We start from the raw sequence: 12,590 nt of genomic DNA, 5'->3' as shown, positions 1-12,590 counted from the left end.
CAAATTGGCAGGCAGTAACTAGTGGGGTGCCACAGGGACCGGCGTTGGGACCCCAGCTATTCACAATATATACTAATGATTTGGATGAGGGAACAAAATGTAACATCTCAAAAGTTTGCAGATGATACCAAGTTGGGTGGGAGGGTGTACTGTGATGAGGATACAGAGATCCTTCAGCATGATCTGGACAGGTTCGGCGAGTGGACAAATTAATGGCAGATGCCGTATAATTTGGATAAATGTGAGGTTATTCACTTTGGAAGCAAAAACAAGAAGGCAGATTACTATCTGAATGGCTGTAAATTGGGAAAGGGGATGTGCAGCAGGACGTGGGTGTCCTTGTGCACCAGTCGCTGAAGGTAAGCATGCAGGTGCAGCAGATGGTAAAGAAGGCAAATGGTATGTTGGCCTTCATTGTGAGAGGTTTTGAGTATAGGAGCAGGGATATGTTGTTGCAATTATACAGGGCCTTGGTCTGGCCACACCTAGAATATTGTGTCCAGTTTTGGTCTCCTTTTCTGAGGAAGGACGTTCTTGCTCTCAAGGGAATGCAGCAAAGGTTTACCAGGCTGATTCCGGGGATGGTGGGACTAATGTATGATGAGAGATTGACGGTTAGGATTGTTTTCACTGGAGTTCAGACGAATGAGGGGGGATCTCATAGAGACTTATAAAATTCTAACAGGACTAAACAGGGTAGATGCAAGGAGGATGTTCCCGATGGTGAGGGAGTCCAGAGCCAGGGGTCACAGTCTGAGGATTCGGGGTAGACCATTTCAGACGGAGGTGAGGAGAATTTCTTCACCCAAAGAGTGGTGACCCTGTGGAATTCATTACCACAGGGAGTAGTTGATGCCAAAACATTGAATGTATTCAAGAGGCGGCTAGATATAGCACTTGGGGCGAATGGAATCAAAGGTTATGGGGAGAAAGCAGGATTAGGCTACTGAGTTGGACAATTAGCCATGATCATAATGAATGGCGGAGCAGGCTCGAAGAGCCAAAGGCCTCCTATCTTCTATGTTTCTATGTTCTGTTGGCATAGCTGGGTACCTAAAAGATTGTGTGGCAGCTTGAATGCACGTGGCAATCCAAAGCAGAGGAATACTGAAAGAGGTTGAAGTGCTGGGTGTGGATCCTTGGTGGATGCATCCGAGGGACAGAGTCATGTGGGAGAAGATTTCAAATTGTGTACTTCGACAGGAGTTTAGAAAGCCTTGTACGTAAGTCAGAATTCCAGTGAGACCTGTTGGCTCACAATTGACAAGCATCTGGGGAGATTTGATGAGAAATCCACAGAAGTTGTATTGGGTGGAATCTGTCACTTGGATTCAGAGTGTGGGGTGTCTACTTACTGAGAATATTAAGATATAAGATATTTTGTAACTTGTATAATCCTTATAAATCTGTACACACCTGTAAACGTATAGTTGGGGTGAAGGAGTATTATTTTATAGTTAATATTTTCTTGTTTAATAAATGCTTTATTCTTTTGTTATAAGTTAAATGGCTGTCCATCCATCTGTTCATCCATGTCTTTTAAACAAAAAATAGAAGTTACGATCTATCGAGCTGCTGGAATCTGACTGCCCAGTAGCAACCTCAGCTGGGATTGAGTTATGGAGGCAAAATGATTAGCAAGGATTCACATAATAGCTATCTATCTTCACCCTGCTGGAAAGTACACAAGTCAAGGTCAAGTGAAGACAGGATCTGGCTCATTGGGATTTCTCCAATGATTGAGTAACAGTTTACAGAATATTACAGAAGAATACATAGAATATACGGCACAGAACACCTGAAAAATAGTAACTTGAATGAGATAATGGAAGTCTGCCATAAAAAAAATTGAAAAATACCAATTTTGTTTTAAAGATCATGAAGTGTGACAGTTTTGCTTGAATTACAGAACATATTTGTCAAATAGATTAAATGTATTTGTTGCGTGCCTCGTCATTTATGTGGACTAAAGCTTAAAATATTTTTTTTATTTCTACAAAGGCAGAAGAAGCAGATGAAGCAATGAGCAAGTATCTCACCGAAAAGCTCCATGCAAGAAGTACATGGTTAGGAGTATGGAAAACAAATCCTGAGCTATTCTTTGTAAAGTATGATGAAGGATCTATACCTTATGTTGGTGTTTTGGTTGAGGTAGGTTACATTTGCAAACTGACAACTTTTGTTCATGACTATTTAGCCTAATTGACCGTAAGTCTCCAGGAAAAACATATGACCCTGCTTAATGAATCACTGGTCACATGATGGGGCATCTAATCAGGGCCATATTCTGTTACCCAGACATGCACACTTAATGAGTAACGATTACTGGATCATGGTAATGAGCAGGGTTCCCCAGCAATATCTTTTTTGCCCTAGCCAGGGACACCCAGGTCATTTGATGTGCTCTTACCACTGCAATGACTAACTTAACACTGACAGAAGTTTAAATCAGGGAACTTCCTTGGTTGATGTTTCTTGGTATTGGGACATTCATCTTTAAGAACTGATGTAGTATCAATAATATTTGATTGATGGAGGCAATGCAGGCAAGGGGAAAGTTGAAATGTTATTTTTGATTTATTATTGTCACATGTTTTGGTATACAATGAGAAGTATTGTTTCTTGCTCGCTGTACAGACAAAGCATACTGTTCATAGAGTACATAGAGGAGAAGGAAAGGAGAGGGTGCAGAATGTAGTGTTACATTCATAGCTAGGGTGTAGAGAAAGATCAACTTAATATAAGGTAGGTCCATTCAAAAGTCTGATGGCAGCAGGGAAGAAGCTGTTCTTGTATCAGTTGGTACATGATATCAGACTTTTGTATCTTTTTCATAGAGTCATAGAGGTTTACAGCATGGAAACAGGCCCTTCGGCCCAACTTGTCCATGCCGCCCTTTTTTTTAAAAAACCCCAAAGCGAGTCCCAGTTGCCTGCATTTGGCCCATATCCCTCATTTCCTGATGGAACAATGTGGAAGAGAGTATGTCTGGGGTGTGTGGGGTCCTTGATTATGCTGATTGCTTTTCTGAGGCAGCGGAAAGTGTAGACGGAGTCAATGGATGGGAGGCTGGTTTGCGTGATGGACTGGGCTACGTTCAGAACCCTTTGTAGTTTCTTGGTAGAAACTCTAATTTCATGGAGTATGAGTGTCGATGGTAAGACCAGGATTTATTGCCCATCCTTAGTTGCTCTTGAAAAGATGGTGGTGAACTGCTTTCCTGATTTGCTGCAGTCCATTTGCTGTAGGTATGCTCACAGTGTTATTAGGAAGGAAGTTCCAGGTTTTTGACTCAGCAATAGTGAAGGAATGATGATATAGCTCCAAGTCAGCATGGTGTGTGGCTTGGAGAGGAACTTACAGCTGGGGTTCCCATGCATTTGTTATACATGCTCAGTGGAAAAGGTCATGGGTTTGGAAGATGCCGTCAAAGGAGACTTGGTGAGTTGCTGCAGTACAACTAATGTATTGTAATCATAACTACCATTGTATGCCTGTGGTGAAGGGGGAGAGGCCGCAACTCGGATATTGGGGAGGGGCAAAGGCCACAACTCAGGCCGGGGAGGGGGAGAGGCCACAGCTCAAAGGATTGGGGAGGGAGAGAATCGGCAGCAACCAGGAGGATTAGGGACCAGGAGGTTCAGAAAGTAGGATTGGCAGTGATTGGAGGTATTGTAAGTAGGAAGCTACATTTTTCTTTGATATTTTTAAACTTTTTGATTTTAGGTTATTTCATTTATCAATGTAGAAATTTAACAATGTAAAATATTTCACTTAAGTCATTTTACTTCAAGTGATGATTTTCCAACTAAGTGAGAACTTACTGTACGATTACAACAGGTAGATTAGTGAGGTCAAGATCAAGTAGGTTTTTTACTCCAATTTGTTTTCCCATTTGTGATGTTAGTGCACCTCTAGGAAAGGTTTTTTTAAAATCCTGTTCTCTGCAGTTGTAAGCAGACCTTTTTCAGTTTGGTTTCATTGCTGCCGAGTTGTCTATGAGGGGTCCTTTTATTGCTACTTCAATAGCTTAAATGGGGTCTGTTTATATTAACTGTGGGTTGTTTTATGATCCTGCATTGTTGGGAGGATGGTCATGTGTTTCTGGACAGTTTTTCTTTCCTTTCCAGTGAGTTTAAGGTTTCATTTTCTGTTTGGCTGCAGTTAAAGTTGAGTTTTCGAAGGGACAGCAAGCTGGAAAGAAGTGTTTCTCTCTCTCCCTGTTTTGTTTGGAAATTCTGCTAGTTATTTGAAAGCCTTTCTGAAGGAGAGAATCTGCTGTTGTGGTTTGACCAGAGTCTTTCCCTGTTGGTCTGACTTCAAACTGTTCTGAGTATCAGGAGGCCCACAACATTCATCCAAAGGACTCAAGTCCAGTATCATGTGAGCATTAGTCTTTGATGTGTTAAACCTGTGAAAAGGGTCTTTTGTCTATGAGATTGGTTTGATTGGTACACATTAGATATATTTGTTAAGGGTTATACATTATAGTGGTTGTTTTGTTTCTTGTTTGTAATTGATAAAAGTTCTTGCTAATTTTCTGACTATATATGTTAACTATATTCTTAAATAAACTTTGTTTGATAAAACCTCCCTAGTGGGTCATTTGAATCATACCTGAAGTGAAACATATCATGCTTATCCTAGCCAAATTCAAGATGCAAAACTTATGATCCAGGCGGGCTCCATAAAATACTTTGAAACCATAGCACATTACCTGCTCTACGTGCAGTTTTGCAGATAAGTCATTTGGACTCAGCCAGCTCAGTCAGTAGTGATGCTGTTGAGTCATATTTGGTGTTAGACATTGAAGTTCTCCACCCAGAGTGCATTCTGTCCTTCTGTGCTCTTGCTACCCTAATTGATTCTTCCAAGTGTTGTTCACCATGGAAAAGCACTGATTCATCAGTTAAGGTAAGGCGATAGGTAGCTTTCAGCAGAAGGTTTCCTTGTTTGACTTTATTCCATGGAACTTCATGGGGTCCAAAATCAACATTAATGTCTCTCAGGCCCACTCCCTGTATACTGTATACCACTGTGCTACCACCTTGGGACAGGACAAATCCAAGGATGGTGCTCTTAGAGTCTGGGACATTGGCTGATTTTCATTGAATTTGCCTATGTCAGGCTGTTGCTTGATTGTGAGGCAGCTCTCCCAATTTTTCCCCTCGTGTTAGTGAGGAGGGCTTCATAGAGTCATCTGTGCCTTTGTCTTTTCCCATTTCCTATGTTGATGCCGGGTGACCGATTTGCATTTGTTCCTATTCAACTTTTCTGTAGTGGTTTGATAGTACTGAGTAGCTTTCTAGGTTACTTCAGAGGGCCACCAGCTTGGAGTCATATGTAAACCATAGCAGGTGAGGACAGCAGATTTCCTCTTCAAAAGGATGCCAAGGCATCAAGGAGTAAAATTGAAGTCAATGGGAATTGGGGAAGAGACTTTCTACTAGCTGAAGTGATATCTAGCATTAAAAAAGATAATTGTGATGGTTGAGGGCCAATTCACTGCAGGAGTTCCTTAGGGCAGTCCTGGGTCTGACCATCTCACAGGTTTCATAAATGACCTTCCTTTTGTTAAATGGTCAGAAGTGCGGATAGTCATTGATGATTGCACAGTCTTCAGTTCCACTTGAAACTCCTCAAATGATAAAGTCCACCAAAGTAAATGTAGACAAAATGAGGCAATCTAGAACAAGATGTCACAGGTATAGGTTAAGAGGCAGTAGATTTAACACTGAGATGAGGAGGAACTACTTCTTGCAGAGTGTGGTGAATTTATGGAACTCGCTGCCCCATAGCGTGGTGGAGTCTGAATCGTTGAATGGTTTCAAGAAGGAGTTAGATATATTTCTAAAAAAAATGGGATAAGGGGATATGGGGAACAGGTGGGGAGGTGAATTTGAGACCAGGGAGAGATCAGCCATGATCTGAATAGCGGAGCAGGCTCGAAAAGCTGAATTTGCCTACTTATGCTCCCAATTCCTATGTTCTTACGTTCCTATGCTCATATGCAGTGATACTTGGACAACACCCAGGCTTAATCTGATAAGTGACAAGTAACATTAGTCCCAAACTATTGCCAGGCAATGACCATTTTCAACATGAAATTAACTGCTTCTGACATTTAATGAAATTACTGAAATCCCGTACCATCAAAATCCTAGGATTCGCTGTTGTCGAGAAATGTAATTGAACCAGTCACATAAATACTGTGGTTGCAAGAGCAAATCAGAGTCTGTCAATTCTGTGGCAAGTAACTCACGACATGTACAACATCTACAGAACAAATGTTAGGAGTCAGCTGGAATGCTCCACACTCACCTGGATGAATGCAGCTCCAAAATTCATGAAGCTTGACACCACTCTGGACAAAGTAAAGCATCCCACTTGATCAGTATCCTATCCATCATCTTAAAGATTTACTCCCTCAAACATTGACACATCAGGGCAGCATGTGTGCCATTTACCAAATGTACCACAGCAGCTTACCAAGGCTCCTTGGACATCGCCATCCAAATGCAGACTTCTACCATCTGGAAGGACAATGGCATTAAATACATGGGAATACTATCACCTGCAAGTTCCCCCACACTATCCTGACTTGGAACAATATCACTATTCCTTCACTGTTGCTGGCTTGAAAACCTGGAACTCCCTTCCTAATAGCACTGTGGTAACCTACACCTCATGGACTGCAACAGCTCAACTAGATGGCTGAACACCTTTTCAAGGACATTTGGAATGGCAATAAATACTGGCCATGAAGAAATATCTGCAGATATTTAGCAGATATAATTTAATATGAAGTAATACATTGTTTGGGAGGCAAAATAGAGAATGGAACTACATACTCGAAAGACTAATAGATGTGGATGAACAAGGAGACCTAAGCCAGAATTCTACATTGCTTGCTACGAGACATATGCCCGACCCAAACTCGTGTGAAATTGCTTGAGAACATGCCAGGTACATGTCCCAACATCTTAGCGTTCTCTCACAATGTTATAGCCGGTAGGCACATACGGGAATCAGAAGCATACCCGTGAACAATTAAACGGGCAAGTAAGCCCAATAATGACGGTCGCACATAATTTTAGGCTACCTGCATGATTTTGCGCTCATTGTAAGTGCAACATGGAAAGGCAGCCGTACGTTTTGTTGCATTTCTTATCCAAGGGTGGGATAAAAGAGAGTTAGAGCATTGGCAGTGTGAGTTGTTAGGAGTTCAGGTGACAGTTTGCTGCTGGTTTATTGCTATTTTTCGTAGCATTTCCTGTGGTTTCGACTTTTGGCTAAGATCAAGTGTAGTATGGTCGGCAGCCCATGGTCGGCCGCACTTGGTTGAGGTCATTAGGTTACACTGAAGCTTCATATGTTTCATATGAAGCAATTTTTTAAAGCGGCATCTCGGCCTTTTGGCTAAGATGCAAATGAGCTCAAGTCTTGGAGGAGGAACCTCCCCCTTCTCCAATCAGCTTGGCTCATGTAGATCAGGCCCAGGACAGGGTGGTTTGGTCACTCGCCCTGTCTTGTCAGCCTGGATCTGAAATGTCTCAACTTGTTGAGACTCTGAATTGGATTTGATTTGATTGAATTGGAAAAGTATTTTTTAAAAAAAATTCCTGTGGTTTCTGCTAAACTTTGCATTAGTAGCTTTGTTTGAGGTCTCTTTCATTTTTCCAACTTTCTTGGAGGATTTCTGTTGGTGGGATCTCACCTGTTGAGGAAGAGAGAGACATAAGGGCGAGGAGTCCAGGTATCCACAGGCAGTGTCCTGGGGACCTACCTGTGGGAGGAGAGATACAGGCACAGTGGGATGCAGCACCAGGTAGGAATGCACGGCAGAAAGGTCTGCAGAAGAGACTGCTATCCTGCAGCCAGAGTCTGCAGACAGTGATTCAATGGAGAAGTGTTGGAGGAGGATGGTGTGGTGAACTGTGTCAAAGGATGCAGATTGGTCAAGAAAAATGATCAGCCAGTGTTTCTCCACTTTATAGATTGAACCTCAGGTAAAATCATCACTAAGCAGCACATAGCAACCGTGAAATGAACTGTATATTCTATTTTGATTTTCTGGAAAATTGGGTTCTAATTGGATGGGTGACTCATACATGCAGTTTTTAAAATCCTGGACTAATATGAAGCTTGTTGCTTGAGACCATTATTGTTTTGAATTGGCTTTTGAAGCAAGCAAAGAATGGATTTGAGTTTGCCCATTCCACTCTGAGCATTGGCTTTGTAACTTGAAAGACGTAGTTTAAAAAAAACAAAGGGAGATATTAAAGAAAGAGGTATGGTTTAAGAGGAAGGGGGGGCCTTAAAGGAGGGGAAAGAAATCAGGACGCACAGAGGTATACAAATACAGCTCCAGAGCTTAGGACCTGTGCCACAGCCAGCAATTGTTGGGTGAGTCCACTGTTGGAGGAAAGCAGAGCTCTTGGAGGGTTATAGAGTTGGATGAGGTTACAAAAATAGGGGTGAAACAATGGAGGGATTTGAACAAAAGGTTTAGAATTTTAGATTGAGATGTACGTGATGGTTCAGTAGGCCTTGATATAGGTTAGAATGTTGGCGAAATATAGAGAAGCTCAAGTTTATAAAGGTGGAAAATGGGAGGCTATTCAGGAAAGCATCGGAATAGTGTAGCCTGGAGGTATCAAGGGCATGGATGCGAGTTCCATCTGCAGGGACGAAGACAGATAATGTTGCAGTAGAGTAGTCTTTGTGATGGAGAAGATATGGGAGTCACATCAGTAAAGCTGAGCTTCAGCCAGTCTGCCGATGAAGATCCATAGAGACCCAGTTGTTTTGGTACTATAACATGCTTAACTTGGTAGAGATGGAATTAAGAAATTAATCAGGAAGACTGTTAGATGCCTACCTTAGATGCTGTCTTCCTCAAGTTTTGAAAGAAGTTCAAACTCCATATAAAAAGCTTCTTTGCAGTCTGCCTCTCATTTCACTTTCTGTTCTGACATGGCTAGGAGTTACTTGATGTTTAGTTGGTTATGTTTTCATGCTCTTTCGGTTATGTTGCTTACTTTGGTTAGAAAATTATGTCATAAACAAAGCTCTATGTACAGGAGGGAACATTATCTGACTGCAGAATGAAAAGTCTTGAAAGGACAGTATCTTCAAGTATTTTTTCCTTGTGTGATAATGGTAACTTTTTAAATATACAGAGCCTGCACTTTTTAAATGAATGATTAAGGTCATAGTAATTCTGGACAATCTAACATTTTATGTTGTCTGTAATGCTTTGTAGGTTACGTGCAGGCCTCGACAAAGCCAATCTTCTCATCTCCGAGCTACCGTATCAATTATAGAACCGTATTCTTCTAATATTGCTAATTTGCCAAGGGAACTTGTTGATGAAGTTTTGGATGAGTTAGATCACTGTGTTCCATTGTTGGAAGTTTATCCAGTAGATGATCAGGATTCTGCTGTATGTGGCATTGCTCAAGCTCTGGAAAATGTTCGGTAAATACAAAAATAAGCTTTTCCACATTAATAATCACATTAATTTCCATGGATTGTTAACTACAGATACACTTTTGTTATTTTTTTTCAGGTTTTTTTATGACTTTCTGTGGAGAGACTGGGATGATGAGGAAGGCTGTGAAAATTACACTGCACTTATTGAGGAACGTATACGTTTGTAAGTCAGTTCAACAAAATTGTTTCTAAAAGAGCAACAACGAAGGATGATGAAAAATACAGAGATGAGCAAAACTCACTGTTTTTTGATTAATGCATGGATGTAAATTAAGAAATTGAATAATAATCTGTAAAATCCCAATCTTGGGTTAAATGTGGGATATGAATCTTCTATGCATAGAGAGCCAAAGCACTGATGCAGTTTTGTATGGCAGCATGATATCTGCCATAGTGAAGACCGAAAGACCCACTTTACAAGAGGCTCTACTTTTAGTCTATAGAGGCTACGAGCTGATTTGGAGGTACTTTCATAACTAAGCTCCACTATGTTTAGTGATAGCCAAGAAAAGATCTTTGGCCATCTGCAAGAAATATGCCAACAATGATGATATGGCAGAAGGAGAAACAGAACAATTTTACCTGGCAGGATAAGGAGTAATACGACCCCCAGCTGTCAACCTTAGTTGCAGAAGAGGCAGGCAGAAGCAATAACAACCAGTTAGTACCATCTATTGATGTTAGTGGCAAATGTGTAGGGGTGGTAGATATGACTTTTGCTCGATTTGTTAGCATGGAGCAAATAGTGTATAGATAGTCATGAGGCTGCTCTTGTAGAGGTGAACAGCTGCCTTGAAATGCTCGGCCTGTATGCCTAGTTGTATATCAGCTGGTGAGACTTCTCCTTTCTCATCATCTTCCTCCACAGTCTCAGTTTCCCTCCTTGGATTCTTCAACTCTATTGATGAAGTTGTGCAGAACACAGTTAACATAAATAATCCTTTTTTTTGAGGGTGTGAGGTAGAATCCTACCCTCAAACTGTCAGGTTTTGGATATATTGTTTCAACATGCAACAAGAATTTAGCTGGAAATGTAAGCCTTTTTACTTTAAGTTTTGGTGTGGAGTTTCCCGACTACTGTCAGTGGAAGGAGATGTATCTCTAGTCCAGCAGCCATCCACCCTTCTCATCTGCTTTTCCAATATTTTGGCACCATTAATTATTTCAAGATGTAAGAGTCAAAGTTAGTGTGACATTTTATTCTGCATTATTATTTTCAACAACTCCTGAACATTGATCAACTGAAATTAGAGTCAGTTTATACATACCAGTAGATGGATATTTGGCGCTCTGATAGTAAAATGCATATAATCCTTGAGGTCCTCTATTTTTGCAAAACAAAATATTGTAAATTATCTGTGTCCTTTCCAATTGTTCCCTCCTTTCCACTAGTAAAGTGACAAATGTATTGGTTCTGGCAGATAAGGCTGAAGTGACCTGTTTGGTGTATCATTGTACAGATGACTAACTAACCCTGAGAATATAAGCCAGTAGCATAAAAGTGCAATTCAGTGGTAACTAAATGCAACAGGCAAAACTATCCCAAAGTTGGATGTTGTCTGAAAGTCAGTAAATGGCACAACTTCTCTACCAAGCTGTCGATGACAAAGGCAAGTGATATCCAATATGCCCCAGAAGTCTGGGTCACATAATGTAATTTTTTGGCTGCTTGTGTGTGAGTGCAAATCACCAGCTATGGAAACACTGCAAGAATTCCTGCAAGAATTCTGCAAGAATTCCTCTTCTTCCATTTAAATCTAGGAGGCACCCCCAACCCACTGTTATACCAGAAAGGCTATTAATTGGCCACTTAACAGCATCAATTGTCCCCAGGGCAGATAAGCTACCTAACATCTTACCCTGCTACTGATAAAATTCCAGTGGAGTTCGGTAGGCAATTTGGACACCACCCCCTGTCACACCATCTGAATTTAGATGCCTTCCCCCCACCTGCCAACCAGTTTCCTGTGGGGAGCTTAAAACTTCAACTGATGCTAGCACACTCCAGGACAGTGACAATAGTTTATAAGAATGAAACATTACTTGATAACTATCTGAATAATAGTAATGTACATTTTCAGTGTTCTAAATTTAAAAACAATTCAATCTCAAAAATGGGACTCCTCCACTAAAGGTGTTTTGTTTAAACGATAGGTTTTATGCAATTTTGATTGATATAAATCCAATTGATCTGTCAACGTGTAGCTACTATTCCTTCATTGTCTCAAAAATTGAGTGAAATAAATGTTTTTAAGCCTTATTCGGGTGAAACCACAGAGTTTCTGTACTAGTTCACAACTGAATCTCTCACAACTTTATATTTCACAGCATTATGAACAAGAATTGCCATGAGTTCCTGCTTAAGTTCCTCCACAATACTGACAAAATGTTGGTCAGAGAGGATGGAAAATTACAATTTGATCATACTAAACTAATCTGTAAATGTAATGAATATTTTCTCCAGTCAAGCAAATTTGTCTAATCCCACCCACACAAGCCTGCTTCTTCAATAAAAGAATAATAACAGCAACAACTTGTAATTATAAAGTGCCTTTAACATAAAGCATCTCGAAGCAGTTCACAGGAATGTTATCAAACAAATGTTGAAGAATGGAATGTTTGCTAAAAAGCCTATTGACTTGACAGAGTACATGTTGTGCTTGGCATTGCTGATGAACAAGTTTAGGAGAATAAGATCCCTGCCTCCGTGTACCAGCGTAGTTATTTTTCAAAGTTTTTCACCGATCGCATAAATTGGCGGCACGGTAGCACCGATCGCATAAATTGGCAGTGGTTAGCACTGCTGCTTCACAGCTCCAGGGTCCCGGGTTCGATTCCCGGCTCGGGTCACTGTCTGTGTGGAGTTTGCACATTCTCCTCGTGTCTGCGTGGGTTTCCTCCGGGTGCTCCGGTTTCCTCCCACAGTCCAAAGATGTGTGGGTTAGGTTGATTGGCCAGGTTAAAAATTGCCCCTTAGAGTCCTGGGATGCATAGGTTAGAGGGATTAGGGGGTAAATATGTGGGGGTGGGGGTAGGGCCTGGGTGGGATTGTGGTCGGTGCAGACTCGATGGGCTGAATGGCCTCCTTCTGCACT

At 41.1% G+C, this 12,590-nt stretch overlaps 1 protein-coding gene across 1 annotated transcript in view; it reads left to right on the top strand.

Annotated features, from left to right (window-relative positions):
- The window catches only part of LOC144497756 (testicular spindle-associated protein SHCBP1L-like), a 60,074-nt gene that overhangs the window by 5,482 nt on the left and 42,002 nt on the right, over positions 1-12,590 (top strand). The window contains exons 2-4 of the mRNA XM_078219195.1: positions 2,002-2,151; positions 9,266-9,480; positions 9,572-9,658. Of these exons, the coding sequence (XP_078075321.1) occupies positions 2,002-2,151; positions 9,266-9,480; positions 9,572-9,658 (452 nt within the window). The remainder of the gene's footprint in view (positions 1-2,001; positions 2,152-9,265; positions 9,481-9,571; positions 9,659-12,590) is intronic.

This window comes from Mustelus asterias, chromosome 8 (assembly GCF_964213995.1).
Source record: "Mustelus asterias chromosome 8, sMusAst1.hap1.1, whole genome shotgun sequence".
NCBI lineage: Eukaryota > Metazoa > Chordata > Chondrichthyes > Carcharhiniformes > Triakidae > Mustelus > Mustelus asterias.
Note: the sequence above shows the minus strand (reverse complement) of the source record. Positions and strands in the feature narration are given on the sequence as shown.